We start from the raw sequence: 24,853 nt of genomic DNA, 5'->3' as shown, positions 1-24,853 counted from the left end.
ACAAGAATAATAATTATCTTGGTTACTATTCTTTATTATATTTAAATGTTGTTTGATCATAAGAAATTGTAGATAATACAGCAATAAAGGTCAAGGTAACACTTTATCATAATGCATACTTACATATACTTTGTAAATGTTTACTAACCATTAACTACTCATTTACTAAAAGTAACCAAATAACACGTGAATAGGTCATTTGCAAAAACAGATAAGAGCAATTTTTTTTTTAAAAAGCTTGCAATTTAATCTTTTTCGAAATGTTTTGAACAGCTAAATAAATTGACTTCAGTCTAAAGATAATATTCCATCCCTCCTTGATAAAATCCACTATGCATTATTGTTAAATGATATTATCTGTAAAACATGGCAACAAAAGGAGAAATACTTTTTGCAAATTTTTTCTAAGTTATCTGTTTTTGCAGAAGAACTCTTCAAGTGTTTAATAATAATTTTCAAACATAGCAAAATGTGTTATTGGTCATTTTTAAAACATTCATAAATGTTTAATTAGAAATGTTACGGAAATCGATTAATTAATCATATAAAAAATACATAAATGTTTATAAATCACTAACTACTCATGTTGTAAAAATGGCAATTAGCAGGAAATGATTAGTTAATGGTTAATAAACATTTACAAGTGCTTGGTAAGTTTAAGCATTACCAAGATCAATGGGAGAAATAAGAGGAGAGGCTGTATTTCTTCACTGTCCAAGGTACTGAAAGCAGACCAAAGACAAACCAAGACAACAACACTCAGCACTGCATTGAAAAGAAAGTATGAGAGATATTGACCTCTAGAGGAGAGTCTGGTTCGTCCAAGATGCTCTTCTCACTCTGTATCCGCTGCATCGTCCCTGTTGAACTGGGATCCATTATCAGCACGTTCTGACTACCAGCTCTGCCAAACTTACAGTCACTCTTTCTGGAGTCTGTGGTCCTGCACGTGTCGTAATTGTACACGTGTGGGAGAGTCGCTGTGCCCAGAGTGTCTGAGTAACGTGGAGGATAATATGGGATCACTGGCAGATTGGAGTGATACAGGATGCGAGACTGTCTCCATCTGTAGATTTTCACTGAGATAATGACCACTACACACGTGATGAACAGAAAGGAGACTACAGCCAGAGCCAGCACTAAGTAAAAAGTCAGGTTGTCATTGTACTCCTTGTCGTGCGTAAAGTCAGTGAACTCAGACAGTACTTCAGGAAAGCTGTCCGCCACCGCCACGTTAACAATGACTGTAGCTGAACGAGAGGGCTGCCCGTTGTCCTCCACTATAACAGTCAGTCTCTGTTTGACTGCATCTTTATCAGTCACTTGGCGGATAGTTCTTATTTCTCCATTCTGTAAGCCCACTTCAAACAGCGCCCTGTCTGCGGCTTTCTGCAGTTTATAGGAGAGCCAGGCATTCTGTCCAGAGTCCACATCCACAGCCACCACTTTAGTGACCAGATAGCCCACATCTGCTGAACGAGGCACCATCTCAGCCACCAGAGAGCCCCCAGTCTGGACTGGGTACAGCACCTGAGGGGCGTTATCGTTCTGATCCTGAACCAGGATTTTCACAGTCACATTGCTGCTGAGAGGAGGAGAGCCTCCGTCCTGCGCTTTGACGCAGAACCGGAAATCCTTGATCTGCTCGTAGTCAAAGGAGCGCACTGCATGGATGACTCCGCTATCTGCACTAACGGACACATATGAGGAGACTGGCACTCCGTTAACAGAGGAGTCCTCCAGTATGTAAGAGACACGCGCGTTCTGGTTCCAGTCAGCGTCTGTGGCTTTCACTGTGAATATAGAGAGGCCCGGGCTGTTGTTTTCTACAATGTAGGCCTCATACGAGCTCCTGTCAAAGACAGGCGCGTTGTCATTCACATCAGAGATGTGTAACGTGAGAGTGACGCTGCTGGAGAGAGAGGGCACGCCCTCATCTGAACACGTGACTGTGATGTTATACAGGGAGGTTTTTTCTCGATCTAATTCACTGTCTGTTATAATGTTATATAAATTTTTAGCAGATGATGAAATTGTAAAAGGAATATTCTTATCAATCATACAATGCACTTTGCCGTTTTCTTCTGAATCCGGGTCATGTACATTCAGTATAGCTACCACAGTCTCAGAAGGACAGTTTTCAGCTATAAATTCGGATATAGAAATTACGCTAATTGCGGGGCTGTTGTCATTCATGTCGCCTATTTCAATAATAACTTTGGTTGAATCGGACAGACCCCCACGATCAGTAGCTTCTATATCGATTTCGAACATTTTAGCTTTTTCGTAGTCAGTTGGTCCGTTTAGAATGATGTTTCCTCCTTCTGTTATTCTAAAGAGTTTTGATGTGCTTGCCATGCTGTTTCCGATGACATAAGTAACCTCTCCATTGCTGCCTTTGTCTGCGTCGCTGGCGCTGACCTGCGTTATGAGCGTCCCATTTACAGCGTTTTCTTTAATGCTCGCTTTGTAAATGGATTGGCTAAAAACGGGAGCATTATCATTTACATCTAACACTGTAATGTGAATAAGCATAGTCCCTGACCGCTGAGGCTCTCCCCCATCTACCGCTGTCAACAGTAACGAAACAATCTCCTCTTCTCTCTGTCAAGGGGCTTTTGCAAAATCATCTCCACCTTTTTACCTCCATCTGTTTGGTCATGCAGTTTGAGAATAAAATTATCTGTGGGTTTTAGTGCATAACTCTGCAGACCATTTCGTCCTATATCAGCGTCTATAGCTTTTTCTAACATAAATTTAGAACCAACAGCAGCTATTTCACTAATTTCAAATCGCCTTTCTTGTTTTTCAAACAATGGAGAATTGTCGTTAATATCTGTAATCTCAACAGTGATGGGAAATACTTCGATTGGATTTTCTAAAACAATCTGGAAATGCAAAGCACACGGCGTTGTTTGTCCACAAAGGGCCTCACGGTCTATTTTCTCTTTGATGAGGAGGACGCCCCTCTCCTTGTTAAACTGAATGTATTCGTCACTTTCCCCTGTGTGAATACGAGCTTTACGCAACTGCAGCCGCTTCACATCGAGACCCAAATCATGAGCAATATTACCGACCAACGAGCCCTTGGCCATTTCTTCTGGAATAGAGTAACTGATCTGTCCCAGCGCACATCCAACAAAAGCAAACGACAAACACAGCAGCACTTGCCGTCCCATTGTCCTCAATAATAATTCTCCAGAGCGAATTCACCAGTCAGATAATCAAAACGTTACAAAACACCTCAGAATCCAAAAGCCAGGAGGAAAAAAGGTACAATCCAAATTATGTTGTGTGCTCCACCAATACGTGTCGGTCTGACTTATTATTGTGGTGTGATGACGGGGATGTGCTAGTTAAAATACCGGACTACACTCACGGTGATGCTGGTGAACAGCGGCCCAGTGAGTTCAAAACATGAAACTGCAAGTGTTGAAGAAACAAATAGTCCTTACTTCCTTGTAACAACCATTATTATTTGAAAAACAAGAATAATAATTATCTTGGTTACTATTCTTTATTATATTTAAATGTTGTTTGATCATAAGAAATTGTAGATAATACAGCAATAAAGGTCAAGGTAACACTTTATCATAATGTATACTTACATATACTTTGTAAATGTTTATTAACCATTAACTACTCATTTACTAAAAGTAACCAAATAACACGTGAATAGGTCATTTGCAAAAACAGATAAGAGCAATTTTTAAAAAGCTTGCAATTTACTCTTTTTCGAAATGTTTTAAACAGCTAAATAAATTGACTTCAGTCTAAAGATAATATTCCATCCCTCCTTGATAAAATCCACTATGCATTATTGTTAAAGATATTATATGTAGAACATGGCAACAAAAGGAGAAATACTCTTTGCAATTTTTTCTAAGTTATCTGTTTTTGCAAAAGAACTCTTCAAGTGTTTAATAATAATTTTCAAACATAGACAAAATGTGTTATTAGTCATTTATAAAACATCCATAACTTTTTAATTAGAAATGTTACAGAAATCGATTAATTAATCATATAAAAAATACATAAATGTTTATTAATCACTAACTACTCATGTTGTAAAAATGACAATTAGCAGGAAATGATTAGTTAATGGTTAATAAACATTTACAAGTGCTTGGTAAGTTTAAGCATTACCAAGATCAATGGGAGAAATAAGAGAAGAGGCTGTATTTCTTCACTGTCCAAGGTACTGAAAGCAGACCAAAGACAAACCAAGACAACAACACTCAGCACTGCATTGAAAAGAATGTATGAGAGATATTGACCTCTAGAGGAGAATCCGGTTCGTCCAAGATGCTCTTCTCACTCTGTATCCGCTGCATCGTCCCTGTTGTAACTGGGATCCATTATCAGCACGTTCTGACTACCAGCTCTGCCAAACTTACAGTCACTCTTTCTGGAGTCTGTGGTCCTGCACGTGTCGTAATTGTACACGTGTGGGAGAGTCGCTGTGCCCAGAGTGTCTGAGTAACGTGGAGGATAATATGGGATCACTGGCAGATTGGAGTGATACAGGATGCGAGACTGTCTCCATCTGTAGATTTTCACTGAGATAATGACCACTACACACGTGATGAACAGAAAGGAGACTACAGCCAGAGCCAGCACTAAGTAAAAAGTCAGGTTGTCATTGTACTCCTTGTCGTGCGTAAAGTCAGTGAACTCAGACAGTACTTCAGGAAAGCTGTCCGCCACCGCCACGTTAACAATGACTGTAGCTGAACGAGAGGGCTGCCCGTTGTCCTCCACTATAACAGTCAGTCTCTGTTTGACTGCATCTTTATCAGTCACTTGGCGGATAGTTCTTATTTCTCCATTCTGTAAGCCCACTTCAAACAGCGCCCTGTCTGCGGCTTTCTGCAGTTTATAGGAGAGCCAGGCATTCTGTCCAGAGTCCACATCCACAGCCACCACTTTAGTGACCAGATAGCCCACATCTGCTGAACGAGGCACCATCTCAGCCACCAGAGAACCCCCAGTCTGGACTGGGTACAGCACCTGAGGGGCGTTATCGTTCTGATCCTGAACCAGGATCTTAACTGAGACCACTGAGCTCAGAGGAGGAGAGCCAGAGTCACGAGCTGTTACATTAAAATCAAATTTCTTTACTTGCTCATAGTCAAATGATTTTACTGTGGAAACTGCGCCATTTTCTGAATTGACAGTCACCAAAGAAGACAGAGACGCACCATTTAATTTCCATTTCTTCCAGGAAGTATGAAATCCGAGCGTTTTGGCCCCAGTCTGCATCAGTCGCACGTACAGTGAAAATAGAAAATCCAGGTGAGTTATTCTCAGGTATTGTTCTACTATATTCTGATTCGTCAAACTTTGGGGGGTTGTCATTGACGTCGGAAACTTTGACCTGAATTGTTTTTCTGTTTGAAAGCGGCGGGGAGCCTTGATCAGTCACTGTTAGAGTAATATTATATTCTGAGACACTCTCTCTGTCTAACACGTCATCAGTCACTATTGTATAATAACCAGACAATGAAGATTCAATTTTAAAAGGTAAATCAGAACTAATAGAACATTCTACTACACCGTTTCTCTCTGAGTCGTCGTCATGAACATTAATCACAGCTAAAGTTGTGCCTGGAGGGGCATCCTCGGAGATTGTGCTTGAAAATGACATGAGCTGAATAACAGGAGAGTTATCATTCACGTCAGTTACCTGGATAATCACTTTACATGTGTCTGAATAGCTTCCGTGGTCACTAGCCATTACATTTAATTGATGGGATTTAAATATTTCGTAGTCTATATTGCCTATGACTTTAATTTCTCCCGTTTTAACATTTACGTCAAACAGCTGCTTGGCCTCTTTAGAGACGCGAGAAAATGAAAAAACTACTTCACCATTGACTCCTGTATCTGCGTCAGTGGCGCTGACGGTGGTGACCACAGTTCCTATTGCAGAGTTTTCTTGAACCTCAGCTTTATACACCTGTTTACTACAGACTGGTGCATTATCATTTATATCTAGTACAGTGATGTGAATACGTGCTGTTCCTGATCTCTGAGGTGCGCCTCCATCTGAAGCGACCAAAATCAGTGTATGTTCCTCATTTTTCTCTCGATCTAACGGCGTTTCCAAAACCATCTCCACAAACTGACTCCCGTCCGGCTGTGTTTGCATTTCAAGTTTAAAATGACCCGAAGGTTTTATGATGTACCTTTGAATATCATTAATTCCCACATCAGGATCGTCCGCTGTCTCTAATACAAAGCGTGTTCCTGGCGCAGCAGTCTCAACTATGTTTAAAGCGATATCTTCTTTCAGAAAAGCTGGAGTATTGTCGTTCACATCTGTTACCTCCACAGTGACTCGATACAGCTGAATTGGATTCTCCAGAATCACCTCAAAACTAAAACTGCAGGGCGTTGTTTTTTTACACAGCTCCTCTCGGTCGATTCGCTCTTTAACAACAAGGATGCCTTTGTCTCGATTTAAATCCACATATTGTCGACTTTCTTTAGTCACAATACGAGCGTTCCCCGAGACCAGTCTTTGCACATCTATTCCCAAATCTCCAGCAATATTTCCAACGAAAGATCCCTCCGCCTGCTCTTCGGGAACAGAGTAACGAGCCTGTCCACACACGGACCTCAGCGTAAAGAGACAAAGAACAAGGCCGAGCCACTGCCCTCTGTGAGAGACTCCCTTCAATGAAGCCATTGTAGATCTTTACAAAAACACGTGGAATCCGTTTAAATTGTTTTAATAGATAAATGTCCAGCAGTATAAAAAGCCAGAATAATCCCGCAGTCTGAAACGCCCGTCCTCTAGAACAGTAAATGTGAAATGTAGAATAGAGGGAGGATCGCTGCATAGCATGACAGTCCGCAGTCAACAGCGGCCCTCAGAGTCCCAACGGGGTAAGACAGCCAGCCAAATGAAATAAATGAGTCATAATATACTGATATTATTTTTTTTTTAAGAAACATCTTTTAATCAAGAATGAAAATAAATCACCTTATATAGAGTCCATTATGTAATTGACTTCAACAAATATTAAAAAGTGACCATTTGTAATGATTGTTTGTACCACTTTCATTAGTTTCTTCTATTCAAATTTTGTTAATTGATGATAACATCGTAATATATTAATTTATTTAGCAACATATTTGTGTTGCATATTAAACTATTTGTATGGGATTCAAATAGTTAGTAAATCAAATGCAGCCAAAAGTAGTGCAGTAGTGTTCTGAAACTTACACGTTTCAAATACACAAAGCTGAAGATTTTCAGCACCAGAGACAGAGTTTAGGACCAACACTGAAGAAACTCGAAAAAATCTGGATAAAAATTATGGGGTGCCAAGTGTCACAGGGCTTATTTTGTAAACGAAACACCTTTCGTTCCACAAATGGAGAAAATGGTTACAGGAATTGTAAAACACCATGGTTTCTTTCATCTACGAAATGCACACATGAATTGTCATTGTGTCCACAAAATGATGAAGACAGTATGTCATTTCGTGGACAAAAAGCAAAACAGGTTCTTCATGATGTGCAGGGAATTTATCGGTGACTTTCACAGTTATGTGTCTTAAATCACAAAATTCAGTTTGTAAATCACAAAATACATTTTGTCAATCATGGAATGCATTTTGTGAATCACATATTGACTTTTTCGTACACGGCATATTTGGCTGTAGTTGAGCATAATATAAATCAACCAGAACTGAACCAGGACTACACCAAGACTAAACCAGGACTAATCTTGGACTTGAGAGAAAGAGAGGGAGAACCCCAAGCCCGCAGAGCAGGGTGTCTGCAAAGCGCGATTGGGTGACGGCTGCACTTAGCCCCTTGGAGCGTGGAGCTTTGTGCTGGTCCTTTTGCCTGCGGTCACCCGACTGTCTGCGCAGGCGCATCTGCGGGCTCGTCCCGACACCCAGTCCTGGTTCAGTTCTGGTTCATTCCTGGTTTATTCCTGGTTTATTTATTTTATGCTCATCTACAGTCAAATGTGCCGTGCACAAAAAGGCATCACGTGTGTCATGGAATGCATTCCGTGATTGACAAAATGTATTTCGTGAATTACAAACAAAATTTTGTGATTTAAGACACATAACTGGGAAAGTCAGCGGTAAACTCCCTGCACATCATAAAAAATCTGTTTTGTTTAATGTTCACGAAATGACATACTGTCTTCATCATCTCGTGGACACAATTACAATTCATGTGTGCATTTCGGGGATGAAAGGAATTATGGTGTTTTACAATGCCAAAACCGTTTATCCATTTCGTGGCACAAACGGCATTTTGTTCATGAAATAAGTTCTGTGACACTTGCCACCTCATAGAAAATTACTCACCAGAGTTGACATATTGGAGCCTGCAAATTGTTTCTCCAATTGTTGGGCTTCAGAATCTGTTCCACCAATGTCCAGTAAACTTTGACTCATGGGCTGCACGTATTTAATGTCACTCTTTCTGGAGTCTGTGGTCCTGCACGTGTCGTAATTGTACACGTGTGGGAGAGTCGCTGTGCCCAGAGTGTCTGAGTAACGTGGAGGATAATATGGGATCACTGGCAGATTGGAGTGATACAGGATGCGAGACTGTCTCCATCTGTAGATTTTCACTGAGATAATGACCACTACACACGTGATGAACAGAAAGGAGACTACAGCCAGAGCCAGCACTAAGTAAAAAGTCAGGTTGTCATTGTACTCCTTGTCGTGCGTAAAGTCAGTGAACTCAGACAGTACTTCAGGAAAGCTGTCCGCCACCGCCACGTTAACAATGACTGTAGCTGAACGAGAGGGCTGCCCGTTGTCCTCCACTATAACAGTCAGTCTCTGTTTGACTGCATCTTTATCAGTCACTTGGCGGATAGTTCTTATTTCTCCATTCTGTAAGCCCACTTCAAACAGCGCCCTGTCTGCGGCTTTCTGCAGTTTATAGGAGAGCCAGGCATTCTGTCCAGAGTCCACATCCACAGCCACCACTTTAGTGACCAGATAGCCCACATCTGCTGAACGAGGCACCATCTCAGCCACCAGAGAACCCCCAGTCTGGACTGGGTACAGCACCTGAGGGGCGTTATCGTTCTGATCCTGAACCAGGATTTTCACAGTCACATTGGTGCTGAGAGGAGGAGAGCCTCCGTCCTGCGCTTTGACGCAGAACCGGAAATCCTTGATCTGCTCGTAGTCAAAGGAGCGCACTGCATGGATGACTCCGCTATCTGCACTAACGGACACATATGAGGAGACTGGCACTCCGTTAACAGAGGAGTCCTCCAGTATGTAAGAGACACGCGCGTTCTGGTTCCAGTCAGCGTCTGTGGCTTTCACTGTGAATATAGAGAGGCCCGGACTGTTGTTTTCTACAATGAAGGCCTCATACGAGCTCCTGTCAAAGACAGGCGCGTTGTCATTCACATCAGAGATGTGTAACGTGAGAGTGACGCTGCTGGAGAGAGAGGGCACGCCCTCATCTGAACACGTGACTGTGATATTATACAGGGAGTTTTTTTCTCGATCTAATTCACTGTCTGTGATTAAGTTATATAGATTATTAGAAGATGATGCAATTGAAAAAGGAATATTTTTATTAATCATACAATTAACTTTACCGTTTTCCTCTGAATCTGGGTCGTTTACATTCATTACAGCTACTACTGTCTCAAGAGGGAGGAGCTCTTTCTACAACTGAATTCCGTTTTGGAAATCAATCTAATAATAGGACTATTGTCGTTTATATCAGTTTATTTCAATAATAACCTTACTGGAATCAGACAGACCTCCTTGGTCTGTAGCTTCTATATCAATTTCATACTGTTTTAATTTTTCATAATCAGTTGGTCCATTCAGTAATATTTGTCCCTCATGTGTTACTTTAAATAATTTCAAAGAGCTCCTCCTTCTATTTCCGATGACATAAGTAACCTCTCCATTGCTGCCTTTGTCTGCGTCGCTGGCGCTGACCTGCGTTATGAGCGTCCCATTTACAGCGTTTTCTTTAATGCTCGCTTTGTAAATGGATTGGCTAAAAACGGGAGCATTATCATTTACATCTAACACTGTAATGTGAATAAGCATAGTCCCTGACCGCTGAGGCTCTCCCCCATCTACCGCTGTCAACAGTAACGAAACAATCTCCTCTTTCTCTCTGTCAAGGGGCTTTTGCAAAATCATCTCCACCTTTTTACCTCCATCTGTTTGGTCATGCAGTTTGAGCACAAAATTATCTGTGGGTTTTAGTGTATAACTCTGCAGACCATTTCGTCCTATATCAGCGTCTATAGCTTTTTCTAACATAAATTTAGAGCCGACAACAGCGGATTCACTGATTTCAAATTGCCTTTCCTCTTGATCAAATGTTGGAGGATTGTCATTTATATCTATAACTTCAACAGTGATAGGAAATACTTCGATTGGATTTTCTAAAACAATCTCATAACGTAAAGCACACGGCGTTGTTTGTCCACAAAGGGCCTCACGGTCTATTTTCTCTTTGATGAGGAGGACGCCCCTCTCCTTGTTAAACTGAATGTATTCCTCACTTTCCCCTGTGTGAATACGAGCTTTACGCAACTGCAGCCGCTTAACATCGAGACCCAAATCATGAGCAATATTACCGACCAACGAGCCCTTGGCCATTTCTTCTGGAATAGAGTAACTGATCTGTCCCAGCGCACATCCAACAAAAGCAAACGACAAACACAGCAGCACTTGCCGTCCCATTGTCCTCAATAATAATTCTCCAGAGCGAATTCACCAGTCAGATAATCAAAACGTTAACAAAACACCTCAGAATCCAAAAGCCAGGAGGAAAAAAGGTACAATCCAAATTATGTTCTGTGCTCCACCACATACGCGTCTGTCTGACTTATTATTGTGGTGTGATGACGGGGATGTGCTAGTTAAAATACCGGACTACACTCGCAGTGATGCTGGTGAACAGCGGCCCAGTGAGTTCAAAACATGAAACTGCAAGTGTTGAAGAAACAAACAGTCCTTACTTCCTTGTAACAACCATTATTATTTGAAAAACAAGAATAATAATTATCTTGTTACTATTCTTTATTATATTTAAATGTTGTTTGATCATAAGAAATTGTAGATAATACAGCAATAAAGGTCAAGGTAAAACTTTATCATAATGCATACTTACATATACTTTGTAAATGTTTACTAACCATTAACTACTCATTTACTAAAAAGTAACCAAATAACACGTGAATAGGTCATTTGCAAAAACAGATAAGAGCAATTTTTTTAAAAAGCTTGCAATTTAATCTTTTTCGAAATGTTTTGAACAGCTAAATAAATTGACTTCAGTCTAAAAGATAATATTCCATCCCTCCTTGATAAAATCCACTATGCATTATTGTTAATGATATTATCTGTAAAACATGGCAACAAAAGGAGAAATACTTTTTTGCAAATTTTTCTAAGTTATCTGTTTTTGCAAAAGAACTCTTCAAGTGTTTAATAATAATTTTCAAACATAGCAAAATGTGTTATTGGTCATTTTTTAAAACATTCATAAATGTTTAATTAGAAATGTTACGGAAATCGATTAATTAATCATATAAAAAATACATAAATGTTTAAATCACTAACTACTCATGTTGTAAAAATGGCAATTAGCAGGAAATGATTAGTTAATGGTTATAAACATTTACAAGTGCTTGGTAAGTTTAAGCATTACCAAGATCAATGGGAGAAATAAGAGGAGAGGCTGTATTTCTTCACTGTCCAAGGTACTGAAAGCAGACCAAAGACAAACCAAGACAACAACACTCAGCACTGCATTGAAAAGAAATGTATGAGAGATATTGACCTCTTGAGGAGAGTCTGGTTCGTCCAAGATGCTCTTCTCACTCTGTATCCGCTGCATCGTCCCTGTTGAACTGGGATCCATTATCAGCACGTTCTGACTACCAGCTCTGCCAAACTTACAGTCACTCTTTCTGGAGTCTGTGGTCCTGCACGTGTCGTAATTGTACACGTGTGGGAGAGTCGCTGTGCCCAGAGTGTCTGAGTAACGTGGAGGATAATATGGGATCACTGGCAGATTGGAGTGATACAGGATGCGAGACTGTCTCCATCTGTAGATTTTCACTGAGATAATGACCACTACACACGTGATGAACAGAAAGGAGACTACAGCCAGAGCCAGCACTAAGTAAAAAGTCAGGTTGTCATTGTACTCCTTGTCGTGCGTAAAGTCAGTGAACTCAGACAGTACTTCAGGAAAGCTGTCCGCCACCGCCACGTTAACAATGACTGTAGCTGAACGAGAGGGCTGCCCGTTGTCCTCCACTATAACAGTCAGTCTCTGTTTGACTGCATCTTTATCAGTCACTTGGCGGATAGTTCTTATTTCTCCATTCTGTAAGCCCACTTCAAACAGCGCCCTGTCTGTGGCTTTCTGCAGTTTATAGGAGAGCCAGGCATTCTGTCCAGAGTCCACATCCACAGCCACCACTTTAGTGACCAGATAGCCCACATCTGCTGAACGAGGCACCATCTCAGCCACCAGAGAGCCCCCAGTCTGGACTGGATACAGCACCTGAGGGGCGTTATCGTTCTGATCCTGAACCAGGATTTTCAACAGTCACATTGCTGCTGAGAGGAGGAGAGCCTCCGTCCTGCGCTTTGACGCGGAACCGGAAATCCTTGATCTGCTCGAAGTCAAAGGAGCGCACTGCATGGATGACTCCGCTATCTGCACTAACGGACACATATGAGGAGACTGGCACTCCGTTAACAGAGGAGTCCTCCAGTATGTAAGAGACACGCGCGTTCTGGTTCCAGTCAGCGTCTGTGGCTTTCACTGTGAATATAGAGAGGCCCGGGCTGTTGTTTTCTACAATGTAGGCCTCATACGAGCTCCTGTCAAAGACAGGCGCGTTGTCATTCACATCAGAGATGTGTAACGTGAGAGTGACGCTGCTGGAGAGAGAGGGCACGCCCTCATCTGAACACGTGACTGTGATGTTATACAGGGAGGTTTTTTCTCGATCTAATTCACTGTCTGTTATAATGTTATATAAATTTTTAGCAGATGATGAAATTGTAAAAGGAATATTCTTATCAATCATACAATGCACTTTGCCGTTTTCTTCTGAATCCGGGTCATGTACATTCAGTATAGCTACCACAGTCTCAGAAGGACAGTTTTCAGCTATAAATTCGGATATAGAAATTACGCTAATTGCGGGGCTGTTGTCATTCATGTCGCCTATTTCAATAATAACTTTGGTTGAATCGGACAGACCCCCACGATCAGTAGCTTCTATATCGATTTCGTACATTTTAGCTTTTTCATAGTCAGTTGGTCCGTTTAGAATGATGTTTCCTCCTTCTGTTATTCTAAAGAGTTTTGATGTGCTTGCCATGCTGTTTCCGATGACATAAGTAACCTCTCCATTGCTGCCTTTGTCTGCGTCGCTGGCGCTGACCTGCGTTATGAGCGTCCCATTTACAGCGTTTTCTTTAATGCTCGCTTTGTAAATGGATTGGCTAAAAATGGGAGCATTATCATTTACATCTAACACTGTAATGTGAATAAGCATAGTCCCTGACCGCTGAGGCTCTCCCCCATCTACCGCTGTCAACAGTAACGAAATAATCTCCTCTTTCTCTCTGTCAAGGGGCTTTTGCAAAATCATTTCCACCTTTTTACCTCCATCTGTTTGGTCATGCAGTTTGAGAATAAAATTATCTGTGGGTTTTAGTGCATAACTCTGCAGACCATTTCGTCCTATATCAGCGTCTATAGCTTTTCTAACATAAATTTAGAACCAACAACGGCTGATTCGCTAATTTCAAATCGCCTTTCTTGTTTTTCAAACAATGGAGAATTGTCGTTAATATCTGTAATCTCAACAGTGATCGGAAATACTTCGATTGGATTTTCTAAAACAATCTGGAAATGTAAAGCACACGGCGTTGTTTGTCCACAAAGGGCCTCACGGTCTATTTTCTCTTTGATGAGGAGGACGCCCCTCTCCTTGTTAAACTGAATGTATTCCTCACTTTCCCCTGTGTGAATACGAGCTTTACGCAACTGCAGCCGCTTAACATCGAGACCCAAAATCATGAGCAATATTACCGACCAACGAGCCCTTGGCCATTTCTTCTGGAATAGAGTAACTGATCTGTCCCAGCGCACATCCAACAAAAGCAAACGACAAACACAGCAGCACTTGCCGTCCCATTGTCCTCAATAATAATTCTCCAGAGCGAATTCACCAGTCAGATAATCAAAACGTAACAAAACACCTCAGAATCCAAAAGCCAGGAGGAAAAAAGATACAATCCAAATTATGTTGTGTGCTCCACCAATTACGTGTCGGTCTGACTTATTATTGTGGTGTGATGACGGGGATGTGCTAGTTAAAATACCGGACTACAACTCGCAGTGATGCTGGTGAACAGCGGCCCAGTGAGTTCAAAACATGAAACTGCAAGTGTTGAAGAAACAAATAGTCCTTACTTCCTTGTAACAACCATTATTATTTGAAAAAACAAGAATAATAATTATCTTGGTTACTATTCTTTATTATATTTAAATGTTGTTTGATCATAAGAAATTGTAGATAATACAGCAATAAAGGTCAAGGTAAAACTTTATCATAATGCATACTTACATATACTTTGTAAATGTTTATTAACCATTAACTACTCATTTACTAAAAGTAACCAAATAACACGTGAATAGGTCATTTGCAAAAACAGATGAGAGCAATTTAAAAAAAGCTTGCAATTTACTCTTTGTTTCGAAATGTTTGAACAGCTAAATAAATTGACTTCAGTCTAAAGATAATATTCCATCCCTCCTTGATAAAATCCACTATGCATTATTGTTAATGATATTATCTGTAAAACATGGCAACAAAAGGAGAAATACTTTTTGCAAATTTTTCTAAGTTATCTGTTTTTGCAAAAGAACTCTTCAAGTGTTTAATAATAATTTTCAAACATAGCAAAATGTGTTATTGGTCATTTATAAAACATTCATAAATGTTTAATTAGAAATGTTACGGAAATCCATTAATTAATCATATAAAAAATACATAAATGTTTATTAATCACTAACTACTCATGTTGTAAAAATGGCAATTAGCAGGAAATGATTAGTTAATGGTTAATAAACATTTACAAGTGCTTGGTAAGTTTAAGCATTACCAAGATCAATGGAGAAAATAAGAGGAGAGGCTGTATTTCTTCACTGTCCAAGGTACTGAAAGCAGACCAAAGACAAACCAAGACAACAACACTCAGCACTGCATTGAAAAGAAAGTATGAGAGATATTGACCTCTAGAGGAGAATCCGGTTCGTCCAAGATGCTCTTCTCACTCTGTATCCGCTGCATCGTCCCTGTTGAACTGGGATCCATTATCAGCACGTTCTGACTACCAGCTCTGCCAAACTTACAGTCACTCTTTCTGGAGTCTGTGGTCCTGCACGTGTCGTAATTGTACACGTGTGGGAGAGTCGCTGTGCCCAGAGTGTCTGAGTAACGTGGAGGATAATATGGGATCACTGGCAGATTGGAGTGATACAGGATGCGAGACTGTCTCCATCTGTAGATTTTCACTGAGATAATGACCACTACACACGTGATGAACAGAAAGGAGACTACAGCCAGAGCCAGCACTAAGTAAAAAGTCAGGTTGTCATTGTACTCCTTGTCGTGCGTAAAGTCAGTGAACTCAGACAGTACTTCAGGAAAGCTGTCCGCCACCGCCACGTTAACAATGACTGTAGCTGAACGAGAGGGCTGCCCGTTGTCCTCCACTATAACAGTCAGTCTCTGTTTGACTGCATCTTTATCAGTCACTTGGCGGATAGTTCTTATTTCTCCATTCTGTAAGCCCACTTCAAACAGCGCCCTGTCTGCGGCTTTCTGCAGTTTATAGGAGAGCCAGGCATTCTGTCCAGAGTCCACATCCACAGCCACCACTTTAGTGACCAGATAGCCCACATCTGCTGAACGAGGCACCATCTCAGCCACCAGAGAAACCCCCAGTCTGGACTGGGTACAGCACCTGAGGGGCGTTATCGTTCTGATCCTGAACCAGGATTTTCACAGTCACATTGGTGCTGAGAGGGAGGAGAGCCTCCGTCCTGCGCTTTGACGCAGAACCGGAAATCCTTGATCTGCTCGTAGTCAAAGGAGCGCACTGCATGGATGACTCCGCTATCTGCACTAACGGACACATATGAGGAGACTGGCACTCCGTTAACAGAGGAGTCCTCCAGTATGTAAGAGACACGCGCGTTCTGGTTCCAGTCAGCGTCTGTGGCTTTCACTGTGAATATAGAGAGGCCCGGGCTGTTGTTTTCTACAATGTAGGCCTCATACGAGCTCCTGTCAAAGACAGGCGCGTTGTCATTCACATCAGAGATGTGTAACGTGAGAGTGACGCTGCTGGAGAGAGAGGGCACGCCCTCATCTGAACACGTGACTGTGATGTTATACAGGGAGGTTTTTTCTCGATCTAATTCACTGTCTGTGATTATGTTATATAGATTATTATCAGCTGATGAAATTGCAAAAGGAATATTTTTACTAATTACACAGTGAACCTTTCCGTTTTCCTCTGAATCTGGGTCGTTCACGTCAATTACAGCTACTACTGTCTCAAAAGGACAATTTTCTAAGATAGATTCAGATGTAGAGATAACGTTAATTATGGGTGTGTTGTCGTTTATGTCAGTTATTTCAATAATAACTTTACTGGAATCAGAGAGACCCCCTCGATCAATTGCCTCAATATCAATCTCATACATTCTAGCTTTTTCGTAGTCAATTGGACCTTTAAGAAATATATGTCCCTTTTGTGTTATTTGGAATAAATTTGAGTAGCTCCTCCTTCTATTTCCGATGACATAAGTAACCTCTCCATTGCTGCCTTTGTCTGCGTCGCTGGCGCTGACCTGCGTTATGAGCGTCCCATTTACAGCGTTTTCTTTAATGCTCGCTTTGTAAATGGATTGGCTAAATACGGGAGCATTATCATTTACATCTAACACTGTAATGTGAATAAGCATAGTCCCTGACCGCTGAGGCTCTCCCCCATCTACCGCTGTCAACAGTAACGAAATAATCTCCTCTTTCTCTCTGTCAAGGGACTTTTGCAAAATCATCTCCACCTTTTTACCTCCATCTGTTTGGTCATGCAGTTTGAGAATAAAACTCTCCGTGGGTTTTAGTGTATAACTCTGCAGACCATTTCGTCCTATATCAGGATCTATTGCTGTTTCCAACATAAATTTAGAGCCGACAACAGCGGACTCACTAATTTCAAATCGCCTTTCCTCTTTATCGAAAGATGGAGGATTGTCGTTAATATCTGTAATCTCAACAGTGATAGGAAATACTTTGATTGGATTTTCTAAAACAATCTGGAAATGCAGAGCACACGGCGTTGTTTGTCCACAAAGGGCCTCACGGTCTATTTTCTCTTTGATGAGGAGGACGCCCCTCTCCTTGTTAAACTGAATGTATTCCTCACTTTCCCCTGTGTGAATACGAGCTTTACGCAACTGCAGCCGCTTAACATCGAGACCCAAATCATGAGCAATATTACCGACCAACGAGCCCTTGGCCATTTCTTCTGGAATAGAGTAACTGATCTGTCCCAGCGCACATCCAACAAAAGCAAACGACAAACACAGCAGCACTTGCCGTCCCATTGTCCTCAATAATAATTCTCCAGAGCGAATTCACCAGTCAGATAATCAAAACGTAACAAAACACCTCAGAATCCAGAAGCCAGGAGGAAAAAAGATACAATCCAAATTATTGTTATGTGCTCCACCACGTACGCGTCTGTCTGACTGATTATTGTGGTGTGATGAAGAGGAAGGGCTGGCAAAAATACAGGACTACAAACCGCTGTAATGCTGGTGAACAGCGGCCCAGTGAGTTCACAGTATGAAACTGCAACTGTCAATTGAACAAATCACTTGTTGTTGTGGTAATTATTATTATTATTATTATTATTATTATTATTATTATTATTATTATACAGATACAGATGCATTCTAGTCATGACAGCAATAAAAGTCAACGGGAAAAAATAGACGAGCTGCTGGATCTTTCGCTATCCAAGGTACTGAAAGCGGACCATAGACAAACCAAAACAATCAAATTCTGCACTACAGTGATAGTAATAACGTGAAATCCTAACCTCTAGAGGAGAATCCGGTTCGTCCAAGATGCTCTTCTCACTCTGTATCCGCTGCATCGTCCCTGTTGAACTGGGATCCATTATCAGCACGTTCTGACTACCAGCTCTGCCAAACTTACAGTCACTCTTTCTGGAGTCTGTGGTCCTGCACGTGTCGTAATTGTACACGTGTGGGAGAGTCGCTGTGCCCAGAGTGTCTGAGTAACGTGGAGGATAATATGGGATCACTGGCAGATTGGAGTGATACAGGATGCGAGACTGTCTCCATCTGTAGATTTTCACTGAGATAATGACCACTACACACGTGATGAACAGAAAGGAGACTACAGCCAGAGCCAGCACTAAGTAAAAAGTCAGGTTGTCATTGTACTCCTTGTCGTGCGTAAAGTCAGTGAACTCAGACAGTACTTCAGGAAAGCTGTCCGCCACCGCCACGTTAACAATGACTGTAGCTGAACGAGAGGGCTGCCCGTTGTCCTCCACTATAACAGTCAGTCTCTGTTTGACTGCATCTTTATCAGTCACTTGGCGGATAGTTCTTATTTCTCCATTCTGTAAGCCCACTTCAAACAGCGCCCTGTCTGCGGCTTTCTGCAGTTTATAGGAGAGCCAGGCATTCTGTCCAGAGTCCACATCCACAGCCACCACTTTAGTGACCAGATAGCCCACATCTGCTGAACGAGGCACCATCTCAGCCACCAGAGAACCCCCAGTCTGGACTGGGTACAGCACCTGAGGGGCGTTATCGTTCTGATCCTGAACCAGGATCTTAACTGAGACCACTGAGCTCAGAGGAGGAGAGCCAGAGTCACGAGCTGTTACGTTAAAATCAAATTTCTTTATCTGTTCATAATCAAAGGATTTTACTGCGGAAATCATGCCATTTTCTGAATTCAGGGACACCAAAGAAAACAGAGACGCACCATTAATTTCCATTTCCTCCAGGAAGTATGAAATCCGGGCGTTTTGGCCCCAGTCTGCATCAGTCGCACGTACAGTGAAAATAGAAAATCCAGGTGAGTTATTCTCAGGTATTGTTCTACTATATTCTGATTCGTCAAACTTTGGGGGGTTGTCATTGACGTCGGAAACTTTGACCTGAATTGTTTTTCTGTTTGAAAGCGGCGGGGAGCCTTGATCAGTCACTGTTAGAGTAATATTATATTCTGAGACACTCTCTCTGTCTAACGCGTCATCAGTCACTATTGTATAATAACCAGACAATGAAGATTCAATTTTAAAAGGTAAATCAGAACTAATAGAACATTCTACTACACCGTTTCTCTCTGAGTCGTCGTCATGAACATTAATCACAGCTAAAGTTGTGCCTGGAGGGGCATCCTCGGAGATTGTGCTTGAAAATGACATGAGCTGAATAACAGGAGAGTTATCATTCACGTCAGTTACTTGGATAATCACTTTACATGTGTCAGAATAGCCTCCGTGGTCACTAGCCATTACATTTAATTGATAGGATTTAGACTTTTCATAATCCAGATTACGAATAACTTCAATTTGCCCTGTTTTAACATTAACTGCAAACAAATGATCAACATCTTTTACAACTCGTGACAGAGAATACGTAACGTCACTATTGACTCCTGTATCTGCGTCAGTGGCGCTGACGGTGGTGACCACAGTTCCTATTGCAGAGTTTTCTTGAACCTCAGCTTTATACACCTGTTTACTACAGACTGGTGCATTATCGTTCGCGTCTAGTACAGTGATGTGAATACGTGCTGTTCCTGATCTCTGAGGTGCGCCTCCATCTGAAGCGACCAAAATCAGTGTATGTTCCTCATTTTTCTCTCGATCTAAAGGCGTTTCCAAAACCATCTCCACAAACTGACTCCCGTCAGACTGTGTTTGCATTTCAAGTTTAAAATGATCCGCGGGTTTCAGGTTATATCTAAAAATATCATTTATACCAACATCAGGGTCATGTGCTGTCTCTAATGAATAACGAGTACCTGGCGCAGCAGATTCAACTATTTTTAAAACGATGTCATCTTTTGGAAAAGCTGGAGTATTGTCGTTCACATCTGTTACCTCCACAGTGACTCGATACAGCTGAATTGGATTCTCCAGAATCACCTCAAAACTAAAACTGCAGGGCGTTGTTTTCTCACACAGCTCCTCTCGGTCGATTCGCTCTTTAACAACAAGGATGCCTTTGTCTCGATTTAAATCCACATATTGTCGACTTTCTTTAGTCACAATGCGAGCGTTCCCCGAGACCAGTCTTTGCACATCTATTCCCAAATCTCCAGCAATATTTCCAACGAAAGATCCCTCCGCCTGCTCTTCGGGAACAGAGTAACGAGCCTGTCCACACACGGACCTCAGCGTAAAGAGACAAAGGAGCGTGAGCCACTGCTCTCTTTGCACGATTTCTCTCAGTGATGCCATTTTGAGAATGAATCCGGGAGAAAAACTGTTGTAGTCCGTTTAAAATATTAGAAGAAAGCAATAGCGAAACAAATAAAACCAAAGGGAGTCCCGGCAGTATGAAACCACCGTCCTCTGTACCAATATACAGAGTGACGAATAAGAGGAGGATCATGAGGCAGGACAACAGCCGACAGTCAACAGCGGCGCTCAGAGTCCTAACGGGGTAATGTCCCCTGTCAAATGATTTACACATTAGTCTTATAAAAAAACAAACAGACCAATGAATACGGGCTCTGAAAAAGCTCTATTTACTAATAGCCTATAATATTTAAATCAATGAAAACAATCTAAATGATTATAGTTGTTAATTTTATGTTTTCCACAGTTTTATTTCTTGACGTTGGTGACGTTATGGTAATATATTATTAGACACTTATAATTTTATATTAGTGTTATATTTAAAAATATTAGTTAATGAGAATTATTATATCAAATGTAGGGAGTAGTTGTGAAAAATGATTTCATACAATACCGTTTCAGTACCAGAGACAGCGTTTACGACACAGTAAATCATGTGGAAAAAAATATACGAAATACTCACCAGGGTTGACATATTGGAGCCTGCAAATTGTTTCTCTAATTGTTGGGCGTCAGTTTCAGCTCCCCCAACGTCCAGTAAACTTTGACTCATGGGCTGCATGTATTTAATGTCACTCTTTCTGGAGTCTGTGGTCCTGCACGTGTCGTAATTGTACACGTGTGGGAGAGTCGCTGTGCCCAGAGTGTCTGAGTAACGTGGAGGATAATATGGGATCACTGGCAGATTGGAGTGATACAGGATGCGAGACTGTCTCCATCTGTAGATTTTCACTGAGATAATGACCACTACACACGTGATGAACAGAAAGGAGACTACAGCCAGAGCCAGCACTAAGTAAAAAGTCAGGTTGTCATTGTACTCCTTGTCGTGCGTAAAGTCAGTGAACTCAGACAGTACTTCAGGAAAGCTGTCCGCCACCGCCACGTTAACAATGACTGTAGCTGAACGAGAGGGCTGCCCGTTGTCCTCCACTATAACAGTCAGTCTCTGTTTGACTGCATCTTTATCAGTCACTTGGCGGATAGTTCTTATTTCTCCATTCTGTAAGCCCACTTCAAACAGCGCCCTGTCTGCGGCTTTCTGCAGTTTATAGGAGAGCCAGGCATTCTGTCCAGAGTCCACATCCACAGCCACCACTTTAGTGACCAGATAGCCCACATCTGCTGAACGAGGCACCATCTCAGCCACCAGAGAACCCCCAGTCTGGACTGGGTACAGCACCTGAGGGGCGTTATCGTTCTGATCCTGAACCAGGATTTTCACAGTCACATTGCTGCTGAGAGGAGGAGAGCCTCCGTCCTGCGCTTTGACGCAGAACCGGAAATCCTTGATCTGCTCGTAGTCAAAGGAGCGCACTGCATGGATGACTCCGCTATCTGCACTAACGGACACATATGAGGAGACTGGCACTCCGTTAACAGAGGAGTCCTCCAGTATGTAAGAGACACGCGCGTTCTGGTTCCAGTCAGCGTCTGTGGCTTTCACTGTGAATATAGAGAGGCCCGGGCTGTTGTTTTCTACAATGTAGGCCTCATACGAGCTCCTGTCAAAGACAGGCGCGTTGTCATTCACATCAGAGATGTGTAACGTGAGAGTGACGCTGCTGGAGAGAGAGGGCACGCCCTCATCTGAACACGTGACTGTGATACTGTAGTTTGAATCTCTCTCTCGGTCTAATTCACTGTCTGTGATTATGTTATATAAATTATTAGCAGAATATGAAACTGAAAATGGAACATTCTTATTAATCACACAATGTATTTTTCCGTTTTCTTCTGAATCCGGATCGTGAACATTCATTACAGCCACCACTGTCTCAGACGGAGAATTTTCACTAATTGAATCTGACTTGGAAATCATTCTAATTGTAGGACTATTATCATTTATATCGTTTAATTCAATTATGACTTTACTGGAATCAGAAAGACCACCTCGGTCTGTTGCTTCTACATCTATTTCATATATCTTTAGCTTTTCGTAGTCAATTGGACCATTAAGTAATATATTTCCTTCTTTTGTTATCTGGAATAAATTTGAGTAGCTCCTCCTTCTATTTCCGATGACATAAGTAACCTCTCCATTGCTGCCTTTGTCTGCGTCGCTGGCGCTGACCTGCGTTATGAGCGTCCCATTTACAGCGTTTTCTTTAATGCTCGCTTTGTAAATGGATTGGCTAAAAACGGGAGCATTATCATTTGCATCTAACACTGTAATGTGAATAAGCATAGTCCCTGACCGCTGAGGCTCTCCCCCATCTACCGCTGTCAACAGTAACGAAATAATCTCCTCTTTCTCTCTGTCAAGGGGCTTTTGCAAAATCATCTCCACCTTTTTACCTCCATCTGTTTGGTCATGCAGTTTGAGCACAAAATTGTCAGTGGGTTTTAGTGTATAACTCTGCAGACCATTTCGTCCTATATCAGGGTCTATCGCTATTTCCAGCATAAATTTAGAACCAACAGCAGCTATTTCACTAATTTCAAATCGCCTTTCCTCTTTATCGAAAGATGGAGGATTGTCGTTAATATCTGTAATCTCAACAGTGATGGGAAATACTTCGATTGGATTTTCTAAAACAATCTCATAACGTAAAGCACACGGCGTTGTTTGTCCACAAAGGGCCTCACGGTCTATTTTCTCTTTGATGAGGAGGACGCCCCTCTCCTTGTTAAACTGAATGTATTCCTCACTTTCCCCTGTGTGAATACGAGCTTTACGCAACTGCAGCCGCTTAACATCGAGACCCAAATCATGAGCAATATTACCGACCAACGAGCCCTTGGCCATTTCTTCTGGAATAGAGTAACTGATCTGTCCCAGCGCACATCCAACAAAAGCAAACGACAAACACAGCAGCACTTGCCGTCCCATTGTCCTCAATAATAATTCTCCAGAGCGAATTCACCAGTCAGATAATCAAAACGTTACAAAACACCTCAGAATCCAGAAGCCAGGAGGAAAAAAGATACAATCCAAATTTTGTTATGTGCTCCACCACGTACGCGTCTGTCTGACTGATTATTGTGGTGTGATGAAGAGGAAGGGCTGGCAAAAATACAGGACTACAAACCGTTGTAATGCTGGTGAACAGCGGCCCAGTGAGTTCACAGTATGGAACTGCAACTGCCAATTGAACACAATCACTTGTTGTTATTGTTATTATTATACAGATGCATTCTAGTCATGACAGCAATAAAGGTCAACGGGATAAAATAGACGAGCTGCTGGATCTTTCGCTATCCAAGGTACTGAAAGCGGACCATAGACAAACCAAAACAATCAAATTCTGCACTATAGTGATAGTAATAACGTGAAATCCTAACCTCAAGAGGAGAATCCGGTTCGTCCAAGATGCTCTTCTCACTCTGTATCCGCTGCATCGTCCCTGTTGAACTGGGATCCATTATCAGCACGTTCTGACTACCAGCTCTGCCAAACTTACAGTCACTCTTTCTGGAGTCTGTGGTCCTGCACGTGTCGTAATTGTACACGTGTGGGAGAGTCGCTGTGCCCAGAGTGTCTGAGTAACGTGGAGGATAATATGGGATCACTGGCAGATTGGAGTGATACAGGATGCGAGACTGTCTCCATCTGTAGATTTTCACTGAGATAATGACCACTACACACGTGATGAACAGAAAGGAGACTACAGCCAGAGCCAGCACTAAGTAAAAAGTCAGGTTGTCATTGTACTCCTTGTCGTGCGTAAAGTCAGTGAACTCAGACAGTACTTCAGGAAAGCTGTCCGCCACCGCCACGTTAACAATGACTGTAGCTGAACGAGAGGGCTGCCCGTTGTCCTCCACTATAACAGTCAGTCTCTGTTTGACTGCATCTTTATCAGTCACTTGGCGGATAGTTCTTATTTCTCCATTCTGTAAGCCCACTTCAAACAGCGCCCTGTCTGCGGCTTTCTGCAGTTTATAGGAGAGCCAGGCATTCTGTCCAGAGTCCACATCCACAGCCACCACTTTAGTGACCAGATAGCCCACATCTGCTGAACGAGGCACCATCTCAGCCACCAGAGAACCCCAGTCTGGACTGGGTACAGCACCTGAGGGGCGTTATCGTTCTGATCCTGAACCAGGATCTTAACTGGACCACTGAGCTCAGAGGAGGAGAGCCAGAGTCACGAGCTGTTACATTAAAATCAAATTTCTTTATCTGTTCATAATCAAAGGAT

The 24,853-nt window shown here is 41.9% G+C and overlaps 2 protein-coding genes and 4 pseudogenes across 3 annotated transcripts in view; all 6 read right to left on the bottom strand.

Annotated features, from left to right (window-relative positions):
• LOC110162336 (protocadherin gamma-C5-like) overlaps positions 1-23,604 on the bottom strand; it is an 89,754-nt gene extending 66,150 nt beyond the window's left edge. For both annotated transcript variants that reach the window (XM_055159319.1, XM_055159320.1), the window contains exon 1: positions 21,172-23,604. In XM_055159319.1, coding sequence (XP_055015294.1) covers positions 21,172-23,541 — 2,370 coding nt within the window. In that variant the 5' untranslated portion in view covers positions 23,542-23,604. The remainder of the gene's footprint in view (positions 1-21,171) is intronic.
• Positions 760-6,691, bottom strand: LOC129410698 (uncharacterized; annotated as a pseudogene).
• Positions 8,319-10,712, bottom strand: LOC129410697 (protocadherin gamma-A11-like; annotated as a pseudogene).
• On the bottom strand, positions 11,723-14,206 carry LOC129410696 (protocadherin beta-16-like; annotated as a pseudogene).
• LOC129410695 (protocadherin gamma-A11-like) lies at positions 15,260-17,781 on the bottom strand (annotated as a pseudogene).
• LOC129410641 (protocadherin gamma-A6-like) lies at positions 18,093-20,588 on the bottom strand. The gene has a single exon (XM_055159220.1). It carries the CDS (start codon positions 20,586-20,588, stop codon positions 18,093-18,095), a length of 2,496 nt encoding a protein of 831 aa, XP_055015195.1.
• Positions 23,605-24,853: the final 1,249 nt, after the last annotated feature.

The sequence above is a fragment of the Boleophthalmus pectinirostris genome, unplaced genomic scaffold (genome assembly GCF_026225935.1).
Source record: "Boleophthalmus pectinirostris isolate CB_2022bp ecotype Guang Dong unplaced genomic scaffold, ASM2622593v1 HiC_scaffold_23, whole genome shotgun sequence".
In the NCBI taxonomy this organism is placed as follows: Eukaryota; Metazoa; Chordata; class Actinopteri; order Gobiiformes; family Gobiidae; genus Boleophthalmus; species Boleophthalmus pectinirostris.
The sequence above is the reverse complement of the archived record's forward strand: the minus strand, read 5'-3'. Positions and strand labels throughout refer to the sequence as shown.

Bases quoted from the DNA above. Each gene is read 5' to 3' on its own strand.
- LOC129410641 (XM_055159220.1), bottom strand. From the start codon at position 20,588: ATGGCATCACTGAGAGAAATCGTGCAAAGAGAGCAGTGGCTCACGCTC.